Here is a 23643-nt window from a genome sequence, read left to right on the forward strand (position 1 = left end):
TTATGAGAAGAGTGAAGTAGTTACTATTTTCCACAAGTTACATTATCAAAGTGCTGTGAAAGAACGAGTTCTATGTGCTTGACCTACATTAAAAAATTCCATTGTTATAAACTGAAGGTATGAAGGAAGAAAATTTAGATATGAAGTAGTAAAGCAACAGAGCAAAGTACTGAGACAGCTGGTGAACTAAAGCACAAGTAAACATACTAACAAGATGCATACACAAGACTAAGCGTGCAGCTGTATGCATCATAGTATGCCGAGTTAAACTGCTACGTGTTTAGATGTGCCAGGTTGTTTTTTTTATGCTAAAATTTCTTGCCTGTTGCATAAAGTAACGACATCTCAAAGGCCCTGAACCACATTTTATTGTATTCAAAAAATGCGTTTGACGTTAAAATAAACTATTTCAAAAATACTTTGCGGTAAGAAGTACAATGCATTCAGCAGAAGCAATCAAAGATCGCCCTGATCCCCTCCGCGGGGCTCCTGGTCCTTCAATGCCTTTGCACTGCGAAAGCTACGGCAGAGCGGGGCATACCTACAACCCTACACGTATTAAATGTCACCATGGTGGGCAGTTTAAATTTGAATTTGTGTGCTCACGAAGATACCACTACTTCCGATTTTGGCACCTACAATGCACCAAAACTCTGAGGCTGTTCCTAAACTTACAATGGAGTACAGGGGCCGTATTCTGTAGCGGTTCCTTTGGGAACCGGTTCCCTTTGGCTGTTACGTCTGGATTACGTCACTCGGAGAAAGAGTGGAACGGGGCGGCGTGAGGGGAACCAATCAACGAGCGGCGGTCTGCCGGAAGATCACGTCATCATTTTTGTTTGTACTTAGGGGACGGTATAGCAATTGAAGGATGTTGCTGGTTTGATAAAAAAACATCGGTTTGTATAGAACACTTGCAAATATATTTTCAGTAATAAATGTGAGCTTGCGGCGCAGACCGCTACTGGGAGTTGTAATTTTATTTGTGTTGTTTTCTTATTTAGTCGCTAGGTGGTGTGCCATACGTTATGCAAACAAGTTGCCTCGCTTTGTTTACGTTTTGGACTTGCCAGTTTGCGCGCCGAATCCGAAACTGGGTCCTCATGTTTGAGCGAGGCCGCGCGATATACTCGTGTCATTTGTTGAAGAGCACCCCTACCTTGCGAAGGCGTCGTGTGTGCTGGGTCAACAGCTGACGGCGGCGCGCAAGGAGGAGCTCTGGCAGCCAGTGACTGCCTTGCTGAATGCTGAGGGCCCGGCAGTGAAAACTGCAGCCCAATGGCGCGGCGTGTGGAAGAAAGATGTGTATAACGCCCGCCGTGATGCAGCCGCCTTGCACGCCGAAAGCAGGTAAGCACACTCGTTGACGGAGCTTTTGCGCACCATATTCTAACAAACGTGTTAATCACAGAGGAACCGGAGGAGGCAGCCTGCCCGGACCGCGAGGGCGCGTCCTCTCCCTAGTTGGAAGGGCGAGCGCCATCGGAGTCTGCCCGCCGTTCTTCGAGCCCGACGAAGAGGTGAACATCAGCGCATGGGTTTCAATAGGTCAACGCCAAGTCGACGCGCTGTCGCGATTTATGGCAACACACACGCTTCTAATTTTTCAACTTTGCCCCGTGCGGTCCGTTTATGGAACGCACTACCAGATACCATTGCATGCCAATATAAACACTGCATTTCGCAATCTGCTAAACGATCAATATGCCGTTTCAACCGTCTAAACACGTCATGCCTTTTGTAATTTTCTTGCATTTTTTCTACAAGTTAAAGAATTTCAGTGGTCCCAATTTCTTTACAATACTTACTACTGTATAACATGCAAAAACGTTTACAATGTTATTATGCTATTATGTTGTTGTTTACCATTTATTGTTATTGCTCTACATATTGTATTTGCTAATGTAATAATTTTCCATGTTCTGTGCGTACTCCTTTCATTATGCTGATGTTTATTTCTTTCCCGATTCCATACTAATATGTTACCGTATTTCCCCATTTACACTATAGCTTCTCGAAGGCCTGTAAGGTACATGTAAATAAATAAATAAATATTTACAATGTTTGCAGATGACTGTATAGTATATAGGGTCATCAACAGCGAATCTGACCGACAAGCACTACAACACGATTTGGATTTGATTGCCATATGGTATGAAAAATGGAAAATGTCACTGAATGAGAAAAAGAGTGTCGACGTCACCTTTACCGGGAAGAGCTCATACGACAGCAATCGTAACACTATAAATAATGCTACTCTTGAACAAGTGTCAGAATATAAATACTTAGATGTATTTTTTTCTGCTGATCTAAGGTGGAACAGACACGTTACTCATGTTAGGAACAAGGCTGTCGGAGCATTAGATTTTTTGAAACGTAACTTTAGTAGCTTGCCCCAGAAACTTAGGGAGCAACTGTATTTCACGCATGTGCGCAGTACACTGGAGTATGCGTGTGTTTGCTGGGATCCATATGCTACAGAACTTGTAGATAAACTAGAAAAAGTGCAGAACAGGGCAGTTCGGTTTGTCCTTGGCAATTATGACAGGATGCTTAGCATGACAGAAAGCAAAAAAGCATTAAATTGGCATCTTCTTGAACACCGTCGCCGAAATCTGATTAAAATTTCTTCATAACATGTACCACTCTAATACGGGGATAGCCAGGTAATTGTATTTTCAGCCGCCCACATATGTTTCTAAAAGTCGAGATCACAAATTAAAGATATGTGAGATTCCTTTTGACCCTCTATTGCATGAATTATGAAAGTCATTTTTTCAGCTTTCATTATTGATTGAATGAACAAACATGACTGTAATAATAAAGGTAAAGCTTTGTGCCAAATATCGCACACCATGAAGATGGCTGAGCGCTCTTGCTGCCATGGGCGGAAAACAAAGCTTCACGGACGGTGGCCTTTTAATGTGATGTGGGGAATGAAATGGAACAGTTGTTTGCTGCGTTCAGGCACAGATGAATGTTTCACTTCCTCTATCTTACCAACGACTTGTTTGTGCAAGGTGGCCGCTTACATCTTTGTTTCTTCTCGTCAAATTCTGGCCAGTGGCTGACTTGGTCAGATCGGTCGTCTTTGGGTGGCATTGCGGCCGCTGGTCCCTGTCCTTTTTTGACTTGAACATGGAATTCGATGTCCTGACTAGAAGTCCTTCCTGGTCGCTAGTTGGGTAGGCACTTGTTATGCGAGGTAAGGCATTCTGCAATTTCTGCTTTTAATTGAGCCAGCGGTAGTACTTGTCTCCTCCTAAGCTGCTCCTGCACCCTCCTGTACAATACCCATGCTGTTAGTATCGATAAGTCTAGCATAGGCTTAAAAATTCGAAAGTGCCATTTCTTCGACATCTGATATGTATGCAGTAAAGTCCAAACAGAGAGTCCAGCAGGTCGACACCACCCATGTGCCTGTTATGGACCTTTACTACGCTGGGGCAATCAATTTCGCGAAACACCTTGGCGGAGGTAAACCAGCGCTGAGTCTTTTGGACTGGATCTCTCCCAACAAAGCTCGACAGAAATGTCACGGCGCGGTTGTCGTATCAACGCACACACGATAACTCTACATCATCTATCGCGCTTGTGAGTGCCTCTGAAGCACCACTTCCTTTACATTTCAGTTCCTTTTCACTTTTCAGGCGGCTGTTTGGTAGACAATTCGCCCTCACCGTACCGATCGTCAAAATTACATCTTGTGATAGAGTGACCTGCAGCTTCGGGCTATTGAACAGATGGCAGCACGTTACCATATTTTGTATTTCAAGTTCATATTGTGCCAAATATGGCACACACCGATTTCGGTTTCTCTGCTGTAGTTGCAGGCAAAATTGAGAAAACTAGTAACTGCCTTGAATTGGCGAGGCCAAAAAATATGCCAAAATTTTTCTACGTTTCTGCGGTCGAACTTTTCAGAGAAAAAAAAAAACCAATTGCTCGTGTTTGCCCCCTCCGAGTTTCACGTCGCATCCCAAAATCTACTTCACCTCTGTTTTGCGTATCACTCAAGAGATGGCAGCACTTGCCCATAATAAGTGCGCATAACTACGAGATTTACTCTGACGGTATCACATTCTCAACTGGGAATCTCACACACGCGAAAAAGAATGGTAACCGGTATGTGCCAAATATGGGACGCCATGCAATAGAGGGTTAAAAGCGACGCTTTCCGCTACTCTTTCTATGTTCGTACTATAAGAGACTGGAATACTCTACCACCTGACACTGTCTGTATTTGTTCAAATGATGATTTCTTCCATGCTTTATGAGTGTAATTCTGAGTGTTCATTTATATGAGTTGTACCCTCCCTGCTGTAATGCCTGAATGGCGAAGCAGGTACCCAATGAATAAAATGAATAAATAAAGAATTGTTTATATTGTTGCACCTTGTTAAGCAGCAATTACGAGCATTACGTGAAATCATGTGTGCAAGAAATGCAATGTTGAAGCAACTCTTGAGTTTAAACAAAGCAGTAGTAAGCATGAGTGTCTGCTATTTAAAGAAATCCTGCTCCAATAAGTGCTTGACATGTCTCGTTTGTTGCTATACGTTTCAATATGTGCTATACAGATTGCTGACGACATTTCAGTTGCTGTGTAACTCATGCTGCTCTTGCGTGTCACACATGAACAGACATCTTCAGCTTTGGAACAATGCATACTGCACAGTAAAATAGGCATTGCAAAGCAATATTCAACAATGCAAGATTGGTTGCCATTCACCTTGAAAATAACCTTTATTTAAAGAAAATTCCCTGGCGAGACAATATTCAAAAGCACAGTGAACAAAGCAAAGGAGTAACATAATGGCACATGGTTATTTGTCACTGCATGTGTATCTGTCATGCTCAACATAGACAAATCATGTGCTTTTCACTACTGCAGTATGCAGCATACTATGATTAGCCACATGTGAGCACACGCAATGTGTTATGTTGAAGTGCACGGCCTATTTACTTTCATGAAAATAAAAATAAAACATGTTACACCAGCACATGTCTCCGCCTCATTTGCCAGCGAATGCGCCGGTGCACACTTTGCAGGTAGGCAATGCGAAAATTTCTGGGCAGCCGAAACACACCAACTATGGATTCACGCACCGCACGGCCTCTTTGAAACAAAGCTCGAGAAGGCTGTACAGGGTGCGCCTGCGGTGGCACCTGTACTTGAAGCGGCACTTGTGCCTGGGCTGGCTCCTGTGCGCTGTCGTCATGTGCACCGTCGTCACCTGGGTCGTCTGGCAGAGGCACGCCTGCTGCAAGGCAGAGGTTATGCAGCGCTGCACAAGCTGCAACAATAGTGGCTGCTTTCTGAGTTGTAAAGAAAGTTCGACTCATTTTAAAGAAAAGCCCAATTTCACCTGTTGTCTCGGCTGCAAATCTCATTCTCGGGTTAAGTTGGACATGTAATATTTATTTCATACTCGTGGTTTTCTGCTCCGCTCATCCCATTTGCTTCTCCCTAAATGTACATCCTCCACTAAAACTAATTAGCTCTTCTCTCTTCAGAAGTGTTATTTTATAAAACACTTCTAAGGTCTACTCTCGAATATGTTGCCAGTATCTGGGATCCTTACTCTACCTTTCGTACCTGTTCTCGTGAAGGTACCCGAACTCGAGCTACCTGTTTGATCCTTTCTAATCACTCCAGCACCACATGTCGCTGCAACAAAAAAAATTGCAGACATTGTGACACAAAGAAAAATAGCGCAACTTGCACTATTCTACAATATATACTACACCGATCACTAACGTCGATGCCGAAAGTTTCACGCACACGCTTATTCCTTCGTTCCAAGGACAGTGACCAGGAACCAGCTACCCGAGTCCATTGTCACCAACCCTTTTCCATCATACTTGAAAACTGCCATTTCGACGTGTTCTGTAGAATTACACCCCTGCCTGTAACGCTCTACGTGGCATTCAGTGTATTGAAATTAATAAGTAAATAAACAGAATAACATGTCAGCTGTTGTATACATGCTGGTAAAAATATCTGCCTTCTAAGAGAGACATGTTTCTCTCGATAGTCGCTGTAGGTTCATTAGGTACTGCTGCATTCACAACACATTTCTAGCAAATCACGCTTTCTTAAAGCTTGCTAGGATGCAAAACTATTTGACTGTGTATGTTTTACATGTGGAAGAAGCACTGCTACTTTAGGTGCACTTACCAAGCAAGACTTCTCCATGAAGTAACAGGCCACGAGTGAGGCGGCGGCGAAATGCAGAATGCCTCCAAACGAAATAATCGTGGCACGATCCCGGAAACCGTGGGTCAATTGCCAGGATATTCAGCTTTGCATCACACACCTCGTAAGGGAAAGCAAAGAGAAGGTGTCAATGCCACTGCAACAAATATCTGGCACAAACTTTTGCTTACAACACTACTTGCCAATCAGTTACTGTTCAGTCAGCCAACACAATTACAGAAAAGGAGATATCAACATACGCAGTAGGCAGTTGAACTAATCATCAGCATGATAACAATGTCATCTTAACCTACAAATGCAATGTTGGCATGTGTACATGTGCTCATGTATGGCGTGCGGTCACAACACAATGTGCAAAATAATTCCTTTGGTTTCTTCCGTCCATATTGTACAAGATTCTGCTAGAGAGTGCCACCTGTGTTTTTTTCTTGTTTTTCCAGACAAAGTGCCTATTACAAGCGAAAGAACGCGGAAGTGGCAGCATGTGCCGTAGCAACAGCTAGAGCAAATGGGTGTCCACACATTCTCATTCTCCCTCACACCATTTTCATTGATGGGATGCTCCTTTTCACGTTTACAGTCTGTTGGCCACAATGCTTTAGTTTTACGTCGAATAAGAATCACAAGGGCTCGTCTTCTGTTAGGATCGCTCACAGACGAAGACTCCCTTCACTGCTACGGCGTCTATTCCGGTCTAAGACGCGCGTAATGTGTTTACATTGTAGCATCGAAAAGGCTATTCAACTGTGATTAGAGAGCACTGAAAAAGTGCGGCCGGGTTCTATTGCCAAGATCAAAGTTGTCATTACACATACAACACAAACGCTACTTTCTCGAATAGGAAAATAACGAAACGAAGTTTTTTACAACGTGCACTCGCGCAATCACATATCGAAAATATTTGTCAATGAACAATACTCACGACCATGCAGTTGAGGGCGTAATACCCTTTACGGCTCCAGTACGATTCCGTTTCGCCGGGGCCGAGCTTCTTAGGGCGAACGATGGCTATCACACTCCCGTCCACACATCCTAGAACTCATGGAATTTTTCCACGGCTAAGAAAGCCTTCCTTGACGGCGGCTTTCTGTTGCGCCGTGGATGGGAATCTAACCCATCCTTCTTCTTTGCCCACAACCGTAATGGCCTTGGCGACGGCTGTAATGATCCGGCTGACCGAAGGCTGCGACAGTGCAATCGCTTCTTCATTCCCGACGCACTGTTGAAAGCTCCCGGTGGCAAAAAACCGCAGCGCGCACAGCACTTTCATCGTAGTGTCGACACCACGAAATCTTTGAGGTCCGAGATGTCCTTCCAGCTCATCGCAAAGACGTCACACTATGTCTTTGGAGAGCCTAAAATGCGTTCGAAACTCTTCTTCGGCCATGCCGAACGCGTCGCGTCGTTGCCTCTCGTCGCGTCGTTGTCTTTCGGCACTCGCCAGCAACACAACCAAAGGAGCCGCCATTGCCGTCTCTGTCTCGTCTCGTCTAGGTGCCGGCTCGTCAGCTGGCGCGAGATTAGCCGGCAGCCACGGTTGCCCTAGCAACCCTCGACATCATGCTCGCCCCCACGCGCGACCCTCGAGAGAACCACTTCTCCGCGGTTCCTCTCCTAGCAGGGAACCGGTTCCTTTCCAGAAGATTGGCAACCTGTGTGACGTCATCAAAATTTGTCGTCCCGCCCACCAGGGATGACGACAACGAAACGCCGACCAATGGCAACAGCCCAAAGGAACCGGTTCCCAAAGGAACCGCTACAGAATACGGCCCCAGTGTTGCATACCTTTGCTCTCCTAGTCTACCAGATAGCTACATGCAGCTTTGACACACAAAGCAACAAGCCACATTTTTTTCACACTTATGGCAATGGTACAATTTCTGACAAGTGAACAAAACATTTATTTATGTTCACTCACAAAGAGCTCCGGCCATGATCGTGGCACACCTCAAAGATATGCAACTTCGGAAGCAGACGACCTGTTCCAGTAGGATATTTGCGTTTAGGCAGGCATTTGCGAAATGTGCGGGCATTTGCGCCTTGAATATCTCGCTGCCTAGGCACTAAGGAGAAGTTTCTTTGCTTGTGTTGTATGCAGCTGTCCCTGGGCGTGCCTGCATTGTCGAGTGGGGTCAAGTTTACGCCCGGATGCTGGCGCGGTGAAACAGGTGACGCAGTGGGTACCGATGCCCAATTTGGAGATCACTGTGCCGGACAAACTCTCTTGTACTTGCAGTGCTCATGCTGAGTCAGTCGTGCTGGATGATATCTTCCTCGTGCCAGCCTTCAATATAAAATCACTGATTTTTCCAGGGGAGAAGTAGGGACCATGTAGTAGAGGCCGGGCCGCATATAATGCGGCCCGGCCTCATAAAATTTAGAAGGCACAGTGCCTAATCCTCACAGCATGACATCAAAGCGTCGCCTGTGGTGTTTAGGCAATAGCGTTCATCCGCAGTTGCTAAGGTGCCGTGTGCTTATTTCACTCAAAGAGGATCAGTCAAAAATGCTGCTGAAATGTCAGGGAGAGCAGCATATGAAAAGCCTGCAAGAGCAAAGATAGTGCTCCAGGAGAGCATGCCTAGCCTCTACTACAGCCCTTGCTGCTCTCCAAGAAAAATCAGTGGTTTTTTGTTTTTTAGCATAGAGCACCGCAAGGCGCCAAAAAGGTATAATCCAGCATGACTGACTTGGCACCAACGCTGCATCCGCAAGAAAAGTCTGTCTGATGTACCTTTAGACACAGTGATCACCAAATAGGGCGTCCGTTCCCACTGCATACCTGCTTTACAATGCTGGCAGCCAGTGTCGGAGCTTAACCTCAACCCTACTCCACAATGCTGGCACACCTAGGGACAAATGTATACAAGGCGAGCATAGAAACTTCTCTGTAGTACCTAAGCAAAGTCACATATTCAAGGAGCAAAAGTCCCGAGATTTTCTCTCTTGCTCCTGCTCTTACTCGCAACTGCACAGAAACGTCAGGTGCCTCAGGAAATGCCACACCCTGCTGTGGTTACTAGCGATTGGAAAGACACTGCCCGGAAACCACTCGGAGCACCTCAGCGAGCCACAATGAGCTCAGCGAGCAGGCTTATCGCAGTGACTGCGGTATCAATGTTCCATAGCAGATACAGCTACATGCAACTGTATTGCTTTTGCTCTGGCGCACGACAGGACTGGAGTGTGTGCGCTTATGCTCAATTCTGGCCGTGCTAAGTGGTCTGGATCGGCTTTAAATTGCACCAACTTGTCCTACGGATATAGTAGCCACATCCAAATTCTGCATTTAGAGGCACTGTCAACAGTTTAATAAGTCTATCAATTCATCTATACAGGAGCAGCCAGGAGTGAGAGTGAGCTAGCAAGTGAACATGTGGTCTCACCTTAAGTCGAGTGTGGTTCAAGGCTAGTCAAATGTTCTCGAAATGAATCGAAATTAGAGAGACCTGACGGATACAATACCAATAAGCAGTGTGGGTAGACAATACTTGGGGTTCTTCTAGAAGTAATCACATTTTATAAAAATTCTAAATGCAGATTTTCCTTAACTACACCACAGGCTTAGTGAAAAACGCCTTCTGCAGATAGCACACGTTACTGTACCTCAGCCAAATTTTGCACTTGGGTGCAGTACGTACAGCTCAGAAGTTGAGTGCGGAGTCATCTTTTTCTCAAACCTTCTTTTCAACAGAGGCCTTCTCCTCAACCTCTTGGGGCGGCTGGCAACTGCCCCTTGACGTGAGTGTGCACATTCCCAGACAGCGCTGCCATTGGCCCATATCCAACACGAATTAAAAAAATTGTGCACTTCTTCCTGGCTGTTACTGGGTATATTTATAGACACAGTTTACTAAACAGGCTCAAATAAGTGAAAATCTGCACTTCCAGGAGAAGCCAACTATTGTCTGCTGATGCTCAGCTGCACCGACCCACATAGTAATGAAATTTTGGCCACACTGCTTATCAGTGTTGTAGCAGTAAGGCCTAGCTAATTTCGATCAGTTTTGAACACTTAACTAGCCTCGAACCACACATACACAGGCCACACTTCGCATGGAATGGCAGTTAGCATCTACAGTGGACACAAACCACTGCACACCTAGGCTGGGCTAACATTGCTTCCAGCCAGTCCTGGCTAGACACCTTGACAGATATCGCTTCGTAATGAACTTTTGCTAAAGCTTTGAAATCCACAGTTTGGATTTGTGTACTATCACTGCAGCACAGCAAGTCCGCGCCACGTAGCATGGTCAGACTGGAGCGCAAGAGTGAATGTGCAATCCAATCCTGCCATGCATATAGCAAGTGAACTACACTTGCATGTGGTTGTGTCTGTTGCCTAGTGTACAAACTGTGAGAAAACTCTCCCTGCTAGCTACATGTAGCACCATGCAACTTTTTCTGTTCCCCATATGCAAACTGGTGCTCAGGGGTTTCGGGGATGGGACTACAATTCAAAAGGAAAGGACATTGCTGCTAGAGGGCTTAACTGAAGGACTTCCAAGAGGGCTTTCAGCAATAGGAAGAGAGGTGGAACCAAGCTATTGTGTCTAATGGGGAGTACTTTGAAGGTTAGCGAAATTATTTCTTTAAAACATACGTCATCATTTTTGCTTAAGCATCGAAGGGTTGGAAAACATCTGCCTGTAGAAACTTTGCACCATACCTATGGCACTTATTTAAGATAGCCATTGAACACATTGTGCTCTTCTTAAAATATGATGCAGGAGAGGCATTTCTAATAACATCACGATTTCAAAGCCTAAAGCTTTCTGCTGCAGAAAGATACAGATAACATTTGGTCAATAATATCTGAATTGACCCCCTCCTTCGCCCCTCCCCTGATGGATCCACTTTCTGGGAGCAGCAACATTTTATGGTTATTTTAATAAATGTTTTAACAACAACATTTGTGTCATACCTTTAGGTGCGAACAATGGATTGTCGGATAAGAGCAACCTCAAAATTAATCAACTTTTATAGGCCATGTAAAGATGTAAGGAGACTCACGCATCATCTCCTCAGGGCCTCCATTTCCAACTGGCTCCAGGGATGTGCCCGTGATGCTCTCATGAGCTGGTGCAGCTAGGGCTGAGGAGCGAAAATCCACAATTAGTGCCAGAATAACAGAGCAACAAACTGCTATTTTTTATAGACCATTAAATAAACAAGAAGACCCCAGCCCATGATTCGCTGCAAGAAACCTTGTGGGCACACATTTCCTTCATTTCTATATTGCCTAAATATTGTACAATTGCAGACATTCTGCTTAGTTCTGGCATAATGTGTGCATAGCGTAGCAGCCCTTGCATCCCTAGTGTAGTAATCATTGTAACCAGCTTGAAATATACCAATAGAAGTGCTATTTCCATCCTTGTCTTGCATAAGCATCGCAGTGACCGAGTGCAGACAGGAAACGCTATGCACACATAGAAAAGAGGGCATACGCAGTGGTGCTTTCGTAAGTTCTTGATTTGATGTGTCCAAATTTTCTACGAATTGGAACATTGAGAACGCCAACTGCTCTTGAAATAGCATTGCACACAATATGGTGCGATATCAAAATAAAGTTGCTTGATAACTTCCGAGTTTCGTATAGCGATCTGGTGGAGTTACAAAAACGGGACTCAAGGTAGGCCATCATCAGCACAATGTACAATAAAGCCGAAAAGGCATACAAAGAAGTTTGTTTTTGGGGACGCTGTTTTTTAAATGCACTATTAAAATCACTTTTCAAACATGCCTGTGACAAAGGATGAGGGCTTAGCATACAATGGGCCATTTTATAGATTGTAGGAACTTCTTAAAATCTCTCTAAACTTCTTGCGAAAATTTAAAGGTTGCCTTCCTGGAAGAGCTCTAGGCATTTGTAAGCACATAGCCCGTTTGATAGCTACATTTAAAGGGGCCCTGGAGAACATTTTTCGAGATCTGAGAAACAAATTCTGCCGATGAGTGCAGCATCTTTCAAGGAATACAACTCAAGAATTTTTTTTAAAAAGGCCTCAAAGGAATTAGGAGCATGATATATACGTTCCTTATTACCCCTCAATTCAATGGTTCTTTCCAGCAGGGGCAGTGCCAGTAACAATGGCAGGTCTATCACACCTCACCTTTACTTTTCCTAAGCAAACTTATGGATGGGCCTCAGAAAAAACATTTTAGTGATAAAAGGGTGGCGATGCATTAACAATTGTTGGTTTTGACTTCCTAATAATCTGTAATGAATCTGGCAGGGTGTGAACACAAGTAATTCATCAAAAAAAATTTCACAATGACCATTCTCTATGGGCTGGTACCATATAATGTCAACTGGAAGCTGGCCACCACTTAAAAACATGTAGAGCAGAAGCCTTCTGGAAAGTTGACGGTACGGACTGCTTGTTAGCTGCATCTGCTACATGCAGAATGTTTGCTTGGTAAGATCAACAGGTGGTTCAGTGCTGCTTTAGAGCATTAAAATAGCAAGAGAGTTTCAGTGTCACCTGCTTTTATATTTGTCGCTCAGATAAGCCAAAACAAAGGCCGACTTGTGCATATTGGTCTGCACAGCAACACAGTGACAAGCTTTGCAGCCGCAGGCAAAATGAAGGTGCTACTACAGCAGACATCCATTAAGTCAACTCCAGTGTATTAGATCCCAACCAAAGGTTGTGGCTGAAGCCAACATATTTCCATGGGACGAAATTTTTTTGTTATTCAGATCCTAAAATTCAACTTTGTCGGAGAATTCATACTTGGCTGGTCATCGCACATGTGTTAGACCCTAATGGTGACTGCATTGGTTTTAAGAACCCTAATAAAAAGACCAGTCAATAAACACATTGCATAGTTATTGTATAAAAAGCTTACAGGGCGGTGCAGACAGCTCCAGTCGAGGCGATGCAGCTGCATCCTCGTCTTCATCCCCATGGCAAGCATCATTGCCTGAAGATTTATGCATGTACAATTATTTTTGAGGCACTATACAGGGTGTTTCACATAACTTCAGCCAAACTTTGAAAATATGCGGAAAGAACCAAGGTAATGTTGCTTGCCATGGCTAGGAGCTGCTCAGATTATTTTTACATTCTGCTTAAACACATAATTAGTCTTAATTAACTTTCCAGTATTATAACTAAATGAAAAGTGTCAAGGAGGAAATTGTAGAGCAACATGAGAAACTCCCGATACAGATTTCTGTTGCTCAATACATGCTACATAAAAGTGTTTTTCCGAGAGTGAAACAAGCCCGCTAATACACGCAAAATTGCCACACGACTGGCTGCTCAAGGCACTTTGCGTGTATTCGCAGGCTTCTTTCATACTTGGAAAAACAATTTTATGTAGCACGTATTGAGCAACAGGAAGCTGTATCGGGAATTTTTCATTTTCTACAATGTTGACATTGGCACTTTTCATCTAAATTGAGAAGATGATTAATGAAGTTAGAGAGAATTTAAAAAGAAATCTCAGTATCACCAAGCAACAGCAAAAAACAGCTAGCTTGGTTTGGTCCAGCTACATGGCATTTGCATATTTTTAGTTGGGCTCAAGTTACGTGGAACAGTCTGTATACTAAGTTAACAATTCAGAAATTTTCAAGGCAAAGGTAGTCGTGAAAGAAAAAGTGGGCTGCTTAAATAGGATGAAGCTCAAAAAACAAGGCGGGGGGGGGGGAGAGAAAATTCATACAGCTTCCTTGAAGAAAAACAAAAGTACTGCAGTAAAAGAAAGATCATTTTGGTTGATGTACTCAATAATATACCACCATTTTTTGGGACAGTTATAGAGCTACCCAGGAGGCAAGCACATGGCAACACAAGGTTAAATTAATCTGGAAGTTGCTGTACTGTATCCTGCTAGCGTTTATTGCATGCACTTCGACTTGCCAGTTCTGCCTGATGCCTACATCTGCTAGCTTCCTGGTCAGCCGTCAGCAAAGCGACTGCTCTGTAAATGTAGCCCTGATCTAAATTTGCCTTTCCCTCTCCCATAAGCACAAGCATTAAAAAAAAAGAAAGAAAAGAAAACAGAAGCAATTACCCGACTGCTCCGTTGTGTCCACGCCAGACAGAGCTTCTGCTCTTTTCGCTCTTGTTGCCTTGTCATAAGTGCCTTTGAACAAAGAACAAATATTTCAATACAGATTATAACAGACACTAGAACAAGCAAGCTGCTAAGCTGTGCAGGCAACATTCTGCAACAGACAAATGTCATGAACAAGAAATTTGTGACCACTGAAAATGCCCACAGCAAACTGCAGACATTGTGCACAAGGTTGCACAGCTATGATGACATCAAAGTATCAGCGGTACAAATTAACATAACACAGGAACTGAAGAATGACACTACAAGATTAGTTTGCCATTGTTTTTTTTTATTCTTTGCAAGTTTTCAGTTCCACAGTGCCCATAGCCAATGTTATGACACATCAGACTGTCATGCCCCTGAGAATATCTTAATAAAGAAAGAGCCAGTTATTACAAGTCCCTTTCACAATGCAAAAATGCAGATTGCATTTGCTATAACTTAGAATGGAAACATTCAAATGGCAAAGAGGTGCAAGCCTCTAGGTGCACTGTTTATAAATTTAGATGTTAAACAAGGTATTGAAATTTCTAAGCTAGTTTTACACCTGAAAGCTATTGGTCAAAAATGACAAGAGTGAATGGACTGCAAAAAAGCGCGCTGTTAATATTCAAGCCATTGCTAACTATAAGGCTACAGGCACTGCAAGCTAGACAGGAGAAAAGTGTGCATAAGAAGACACCACAAAGGCTTGTTTAATTTTCTGGACATGCAACAACGGCGCTTGCTAACAATAATTACGACTTCATTTTATTTATTATATATTTATTATTTACACGGCTTCATCATGCATAAACCTTAAAACAAATTTTAAGGGGGGCACAACAGAACTGTGTTCGTCCCAACCACCGTGGTCTTAAAGGGACACTAAAGAGAAAAATTATTTCTTCTGCATCAGTAAATTACTCATCAGCATACACAAAGAAAAGTAAGTGCATGTTCTTCATAGTCCAGTTGAACTAAACTAGTATTCATAACGCCCAACATCCAAGTAGCAAAGCTAAGTAATGAGACAATGTTTTATTTGTCCTAATTGTCAAGATGTCAATTAGGTAAATGCCATCAGAACAGGCCGTTTCCAGCAAGGAACGCATTATGTGCTTACTCTTTCTAGCAATGAGCGCCCCCCCTCCCCCATAATATATGAAAAAGATAACGTGCATGCATTTGCACGGCCATGAAACTGTCTTGAGTAAGCAAGCTGTCAATTTCCTCCCTTCTGTTGCTTCCAAGCTCCGATATTTATTTATAACACAAATATTCTTTACACAATGCACCAACACCTCCCCAATATTATTAAATACCAATACAAAAGAAATCCACATCTCTGAGTGGTGAGCCTGCGACGAACAGTTTACTGTTCTGCTGAGACTGTTGGATCGCACTGCAACCTTTTGAACCTGGGTGCGCAGACACATGGTATGAACTGGGGAGGAAGAGTTAACTTGTGACACAGGTGTGGATGGTAATGTAAATGATAAAAAAGCACTGTGCGATATATTTTGCAACGACCAGCAAGAGACGGTAGAGTACAAACAGTATTGTTCTATATCATTTGAATTGCATGCGATGAACTTTCCTGAAATGAATCCCATATTGATGCAGAACATTCAAGCTTTGATATAATTAATTAGTTATATAAGAGATGCTTCAATGAAGAACGACATGGATAAACTGCGACGAACATATCGAAGCAAATGGTTGGTCATTTACAATGTATGCTATGTGCACATCCCAAGTTAGCTTAGCGGTGATATGTGCGCCAAGATGTTTATACGAAGATTATGTTCCTGTAATGTTATTTAGAAGATAAACAGGCATTGTGTTAGTAGATCTAGACACACACAAATTTACACTTAGTAATGTCGAATTCCAGTATGTGAAAAATTTAGAACTGTGTCACCTATTACAAGATGATTTCAGTCTTACATTTAATCTCACGTGTCCAAAGCAATACTAAATCAAGCAAAAGGCCGATTATGTTATGAATGTAGTCACTTACTGCACCTCGCCATCACGACAACGGGATACGTTCCCCAATCTTGTTGTGGGGCAACTTCGTTCTGGATCATGGTAATCACTTCTGACCCCCTGACACTTTGGGGCCAGAAGCAAAGCTCTTCATTGTGTGCCAGCCACGATGTTGGCACAACTGCCAAGCTGTCGTTCTCGTCGGGGAATTTCACGACCCTATATGGTTTCGGCATCCTGCATAGACAAAGCAGTTGAGGAGGTGGCCAGAAGGTTGTACCGATTTCATTCACTCATAAAGCACTGCGCGAGTCAAAATTCAGGCCAAGAATGCTGCTGCAAGAACACTCAGGCCAGAACGTTTCAGTAAGAATTCAATATCTAATGAGATGAGGAACTGAGGGGACCAATCTTTTGTTACAACTATATGAAACCAGCGGACAATAAAGCAAAGAAATGGAAAGGAAGAAAGCATAAAAGTAATTGTGAATTTTAATTTAAATGGAGAAATTATAAGGAAAAGGGAAATGAGCGTGGACAAGAAGGCAACTGGACAATGTTGGAAACAAGCCCACCAGCTCCCACATACACTGCTGTTAACATTTGTGCTGTGGCAATTATCGTCCCATCCACTTATTTTGGCACTTGCTCTTGTGTACAAAATCTGGCAATGGAGTTTTAGCCAGCACCGTTTCAGGTCATGGCAGCAGACGAAGCATATGCTGTTTTAACCACAGGAACCATTCAATAAAAGAAACTTAGGAGCAGGCACCTGGTAATGCAGATGTGGTTTCGGCTGCCATCAGCAGCAAGTTGCCTTTTCATCAACATTATTTCTCATAATACTTATTCATCTAAATTAAAACAAGAGCCATTTCTCTGTTGGATTCATTATGTTCTGCGAGGAAACAGACCATGTAGGTATCAGTCATGGGAGCAATATTTGTAAAGGAGGTGCTTCGTAATCCCTCGCTGGTGAAATAGTGAATAGGCATCTCCATATATCAACCCATGAGTCCCTAGAGAAATCCGCTGTACTGCAGACCCCTTACCTCGAGCGAGTCCTCAAAGCAGACATAACACACTCCCAACTTGATATACATTGAAGTTGATAATAAGTACCATCACAGCAGCAGAAAATTACTGGGCAACTATAGAATGCAAACCAGGCTTGCCTTAGGCTAGAAGATGGTGCAACACCTTATTCTGAACACAATAGGCAATTTGAATCGGAAGGCAGCTACACTAAAATGCTGTTCTCAGAACAAAATAAACTTGTTAACTGACCCATCTTTGCATTTCTTTTATGAAAAAAAGACAGAATGCACCATTGTCTGCCTAAGCAGATCCCTCTATTGAATTGTGACTTGTTCAAGATCTGAAATGCTTTGTTATGCATGTTAACAAGCCATAGTATGACAGATAATCCTTGTCACTCTGACAGACAAGTGCAGCCAAGCTAGGTCTGGAACAGAATCCAATTTCTGAATTAGACTTTGGGAAAAAGTAAATTAAATTCAGAAGTCAGGCTCTAATTGCAGAACAGTGGCCAGCACCTCATTTGAACACCCCACACACTTGATGCAGAAATCTATTGTGCTAATAACCTTTTGGTGGTGAAAGTTTTTGTTGTGCAGGAAAGCGAAGTTGCCAGTTTTGCAAAGTGTTCATGGTGTATTATCCACATTACGCGAACTGGTCTTTCAAATGGATTTCCACTGTATGTTCCATACTTGTAATGAAATGTAACAGTGAATGCAATGAAAAGACATGTCTGGTTTGTAAAGGACGAAAATCGCCTGTGTGGAAGCGCGACTGTCCCGAAGAAGAAATTGGTGTGCAAGTTGGGTACAGAACCACTGCTACTGATGTAAGCCACCTTATAAACTTGCTGCGAAGCGGGTTGACACTACTGCAAATTATCTCGCAATTTCTGCCTAAGGATGCTGGCAAGACATCAGCACCTTGTCTAGCGTGCCAATGTTCGCATACAATTGCCACGAGTATAAGGAGCCATTCTACGCCTAGTCTCCGTGTCGAGTACGGGGCACGCTGCAATATTGATGTTTTTTTTCTTCTATGCAGTGAATCTGCTTTAGAGGTTTTGCTAAAGGGTCCATAGGATTCCACAAGCCGTCCGCTATTTTCAAGCGCCGTTTGATTAGCATAATCGATCCACGGCATAAGGCTGGAGGTTCCTGTGCAAGCATGCGAAATCGGCCGTTTTATTAGGCACGTATCCTTTTGCACGACGTACATTCTCGCCTCCCATGAAGAATACAGCTAGCGGAAGCTGGTGAACATGTTTGCTCTAAGTTGTGAACAACACGTGGCTGAAGCGAAATGATACACTCTGACCTCATTTTGTGGCACTAAACAATACCACTCGTACGGGACGAACAAGGATCGCTAAAGAAGACTTTTAGGTAATTTTTCAGCTGGATTACTGTTCGCATAGAATTCACGTGGCTTTTTTTTAGCACCACCGCAGGAGCAGCGTCGGAATTCCTCGCGATACGACTCATTTATTTCCTGGCCGGCACGGTTGCGTGTGGACTCTGCTGCCCTAAAAGATGCCAGAGATGACATGTGGCCGGGTGACATTCGCAGATCCCTGACAGACCTCGTTCAAGATCCGGTGTAGCTATTTTGCGCAAGTTGTGCATGAATTATACGCTTAGTGTCTTTCTGCGCTTCAAAAGAGCGCTCTACTCTATGCCATTCAGGAGTATAGCACATGTGCGCATGATCAGAGCTCACCTCGATATCACATAGTACGCGACCGATCACCTGGCCACACGTGCGCTCGCTGCATATTGGGCACGTGCCGTTAACTACGCACATACTCGCACACGACGTTGACCCGTAGATGAGAATGCATATAAGGTACAATCCCGACAAGAAAAACCTCGTACGAAAAAAAAGAAAAAGAAAAAGAAATGCGTACTGACGTGCACGTTGGGAACAAGGAAGGCTACGGCAAGACTGTCGATGGCGATGGCGCGACGATGTCTAATAGAACGTATCCTGGACGATAGACGATAGGACAGAGAAAACCAAGGAACCGACGTTCTTTTATAGCCCCGAAATTTCTTGGCTTCACTATGCGCCACCTCTCGAATTGCCAGAGCAAAAGTACATTATTACTTCATGAATTACGGCTCGTCATACGCAATGAAAACAAGCGCACCGGGAAGTGTGTTCGAGTCGCGCGGGTCGCACCACCATCAGAGAATGACAAAAACAAAAAAAAAAGTGTAATAATCATTGTTTTAATCCGATCCACAATCCAGCTTTCCGTGGCGGCTTCGCTACGGTTCGTATGTGATGTAGGTGAATCGAACGCACCTAAGGTAAGCTCGATTCACCTGCACCAGTTCGCAAAGTGCTGCACCTCGCCATTCGTTACAAAAGGTGCAGAAAAAGCGCAGAGCTGATTCGCGATTATATTGCGCCCTCTCTACGCTCTCTATTGTCGGCGCCGGCTTCGTGCAGACCACAGCCTATTCTTACACCGTGGTGCAGACGTACAGGTGGTGGTATACAAACTTTATTTAGCAGACGTACAGGTGCGAAGCAGCGGCGCAGCAGACGACATAGCCCATATACGCAAGCGCCGTTAAAAGCCCGCATACGTGCATCTGCCGTGTCTACACAAGCGCGGGTGTATGAGCGCCTCAGAAGCTGATCATACCAGAAGTTCAGGATCTTTCAAACTTACGCACTCCGTACACATTAGTCGGACAGAACGCCTAAACCGGGTCTGCACCGCGTCTGCACCTTGTCATTCGTTTCGAGTGTCGCGCTGTGCCTGCACCGCAGAAATGGAGCTCAGAACTTCTCGCGAATCGATGTGAACTGGTTCACAGTGGTGCGGGCGAATCAAACGGACCTTTAACACGAACGGACGAAGGTCCGTTCGATTCTATTTGGCTCATGTGCTAGCTGCTCGGCTGTTCCTTGCTGTGACTGACTGACTGCCCCACTGCGCTGCTGCTGTGCACGCCTTCGCCTCGCTGTCGTTTTGTGTTTTTTGGCACGGGTTGCAGCGTTGCGGCTTGGGCTTCTGACACGTCTCTTTCGCACACCATGTCTTCCAAGTGGAGAAAATGTAGAGTCGTAAGAAAGGAATACGACAATATACTGAATGAACTAGGCCTCGCGCGGCCTGTTGCTGGGCCTTCATCCGTTTCCCTGTCCAACGACAGAGCTGCAAGCACCACCTTTACGGACAGTGCTCGCGTAGCGCCACTTTCGCCTCCGAAGCTGGGAAGCAGCAGGCAATCGGGAAATTCAATTTCGACGGACGACGGGGGTGAGCCTCCACTCAAACTGTTGAAAGAGCAGTCGGGAAGCGAAGCCTTAGTCAACAGCGTCTGCGGACAAGCTGCACATTTTGTGGAAGAATTCCAATCAGAAATTGTGGATATGTCTTCGTCTTCACGTGAGCACAGCGACTCTGATAGTAGCTCAAGTGACAATCAAATCTCAAGCAAATCTTCGGATGAGTCTGATGACTTTGTTGCTTCAGACAGCTGCACGGGGCCAGATGAGGGAACAGCGCTCACTTGTAGCGCAGCGCTGTCTTGTGTATCTCCTGAACAAATGACAGCAAGTGAAGAGTTTGCTGTCATTGCTTCCAAACATAATATGACTCATGCATGCATTAACGATGTCCTCGATTTATGCCGTCAAAGAGGCTTCTCTGACCTTCCAAAGGATGCTAGGACAGTTTTGAGAACTGAGCGCAAAGCTCAGGTGGAGCAAAATGGGTCTTTTGTGCACTTTGGCCTTGCAGCAGGAATTCGTCAAGTGTTGCCGCCGGGGCAAGTAGTTCCAAGTGAACTGAAGCTACAGGGCAACATCGATGGAGTCCCTCTTTACAGAAGTGGCCAGCTTGCCTTTTGGCCCATTTTGTGCCGCATTACAAATGTGGAGGCATCACCACCATTTGTTGTAAGTGTGTATTGTGGTGCAGGGAAGCCACCATGTCTGCAGTATTATCTAGAGCCATTTGTGCGAGAGGTCTCGGAGCTTGCGTCTGAAGGGTTAAGCATAGGAGATGTTCGAGTACAAGTGAGCATTGAAGCCATGGTGTGCGATGCTCCAGCAAGGAGCTGCGTGAAATGTATTGTTGGCCACACTGGCTATTATGAGTGTGAGCGATGCAACCAAAAAGGGCGGCACATTGAAAACATGGTCACATTTCCCAAACTGCACGCACCAACACGAACGAATGCATCATTTCGATCTCAAGAGAACAAGCGCCACCATTCTGGTTTTTCACCATTCCTATCGCTTGATGTTAACATGATTTCATTTTTCCCATCTGAATACATGCACCTCGTTTGCCTGGGAGTCATGCGACGACTCTTAAAGAATTGGGTATGCCAAGGCCACAGTAATAGATTGAGCAGACTGCATCGTTGCCAACTAAATGAAAGCCTGCGAGAGGCATCCAAAGCATTTCCAACATATTTCCAGCGAAAGCCAAGGGGTACAGAAGAACTTGATCGTTGGAAGGCAACAGAGTTTCGGACATTCCTCCTTTATGTGGGGCCTGTTGTCCTAAAGCCTCTTTTGCCTCCATCACACTACAAACATTTTCTAATGTTTCATGTAGCTATCAGAATTTTAGCATCACCTCAGTACTACTGTGAATACAATGATTTTGCCAAAGATGTGCTGAGGTACTTTGTTCAAGAGTTTAGTGAGCTATACGGAAGAAACCAGCTTGTGTACAATGTGCACTCACTAATTCATCTTGCTGACCAGTGCCGGGACCATGGCCCATTGGATCAGTTTAGTGCATTCCCTTTTGAAAGCTACCTTGGACGAATGAAGAAGTTGCTGCGATCCTCCAACAAGCCACTTTCACAGCTAAGTAGGAGAATCTCTGAACTGAGGCACTCGACCAAGAACCAAGTCGAGCAGAAACTGCAACATGTGAAGCCTGGAGACTGCTTCCTGATTGACAGTGCTCCTGTGGTTGTTCTGGAAATAATGGGAGACCACTTCAAGGGAGGGATTTTACCAAATGCCAGGGACTTTTTCAAACTTCCACTCAAGTCGTCTCAGTTGAATATTTGGCGCTGCAACACCTTAAGTAATAGAAGTAAGGTCTGGCCTCTTGATGACCTCCGGAATACTGCTCAGTGCCTGAGGCTTAACTACAAGCAAGGACATGTTGTTGTTCCTCTTTTGCACTTTCACTGAAGCTGTCAGTGGTCGGTGGACTTATATTAACCCAAACTGCCATAGTCAGTCATCTGACTGCCATGTTGCTATGCCTCCAATGGCCACAATGTCTGTTCTATATGAGGCCGACAGTTGGGCTAGTTGGAATTCAAAGAAAAAGACATTTTCAAAGAAAAGTTATCCTTTTGTCTCTGCACCTCTTTTCATTTTTCTTATGTGCTGGAACATGTCCTTGTTTGTTCTATTGTCATTGTTGCGAATCACCTATTCAAGCCATGTTCAAGCTTTCTGCATCAAGCATCTTGTCACTAATACAGTGATTAGCACTATTGTCCAGAGTGCTTGAATGGCATCCTTTGACCTGCACAGGTGGCATTTGGTGGTAACACTGGATTCGAGGTAGCATACAACTGTGTATGGATTGCTGCACTGATGGTACTTCCCTAATCTTTCTCCTCACAAGCCTTCATGTCTTCCGCAGCAGCAATTTCCTGAAGGCACTGCATTGCCACTGAGCAAAAGTAGAGATAACACATGGCAAAACTTTCATCAGCACACGCCAGGATGTGTTATCTTGACTTTTATTCCATGGCACCTTCAGACGCTACAGTTACCGAAGCCACAGTGGCCAGTAAAGTGAAAAAGATAAAGCTAGCAGTGATCAGTGCAGCAGTGCAAGACTCGGTCCAATGACAGAGCTGCAAGCTCCCCATTTGAGGACTGCACTTGCATAGCACCACTTTTGCCTCAGAAGCCGGGAAGCAGCAGACGACCAGAAAGTCCATCATATCAGTGCAGCAGCACGTTCTCAGATGTAAGGTATCTAGAGCCAGGTGTTATCGATAAATGTCGCCCAAGCAGGCTTAAGCATGCCGTTCAAGCACTTAAGCATGCTGATAACTGTACAACCCGGACAAATTGCATTTCAAGCCTTCAAGGTTCAGCCCCAGCATTCATTTTTGCTGCTGATGTGTTTTCACCACATCAGGCTCATACTGCCATGTCTCTTGAGAAGTCACCGCTCTCACTTGAGCACATCACCACCTCCACGACTTGGGTTTTGATTGACACAGCAGAGCATCTGAGCCATCCAGTTCTGCAACACAGAATCCAGCTGAGCCTGCACCTAACTTGCTGAAACTGTACTTGTGCTTAGATACCTCCAGTTTCTACGTGTTGAA

At 44.3% G+C, this 23643-nt stretch overlaps 1 protein-coding gene and 2 long non-coding RNA genes across 3 annotated transcripts; 2 read left to right on the forward strand and 1 right to left on the reverse strand.

Annotated features, from left to right (window-relative positions):
• Positions 1–688: 688 nt before the first annotated feature.
• On the forward strand, positions 689–5001 carry LOC140215154 (uncharacterized). Its single transcript, XR_011892073.1, has 2 exons — positions 689–1350; positions 1412–5001. It is a non-coding gene; the product is annotated as an uncharacterized lncRNA (long non-coding RNA).
• Positions 5002–5618: 617 nt separating this feature from the next.
• On the reverse strand, positions 5619–7785 carry LOC129381305 (uncharacterized). The gene is made up of 3 exons (XR_008609500.2): positions 7143–7785; positions 6182–6320; positions 5619–5671 (listed from the first exon to the last, which is right to left on the reverse strand). It is a non-coding gene; the product is annotated as an uncharacterized lncRNA (long non-coding RNA).
• Positions 7786–20692: 12907 nt separating this feature from the next.
• Positions 20693–22699, forward strand: LOC126516821 (uncharacterized). The gene has a single exon (XM_050166923.3). The coding sequence runs from the start codon at positions 20693–20695 to the stop codon at positions 22478–22480; it is 1788 nt and encodes a 595-aa protein (XP_050022880.2). The 3' UTR covers positions 22481–22699.
• The last annotated feature ends 944 nt before the right edge of the window (positions 22700–23643 follow it).

The sequence above is a fragment of the Dermacentor andersoni genome, chromosome 1 (genome assembly GCF_023375885.2).
Source record: "Dermacentor andersoni chromosome 1, qqDerAnde1_hic_scaffold, whole genome shotgun sequence".
NCBI classification, from domain to species: Eukaryota; Metazoa; Arthropoda; class Arachnida; order Ixodida; family Ixodidae; genus Dermacentor; species Dermacentor andersoni.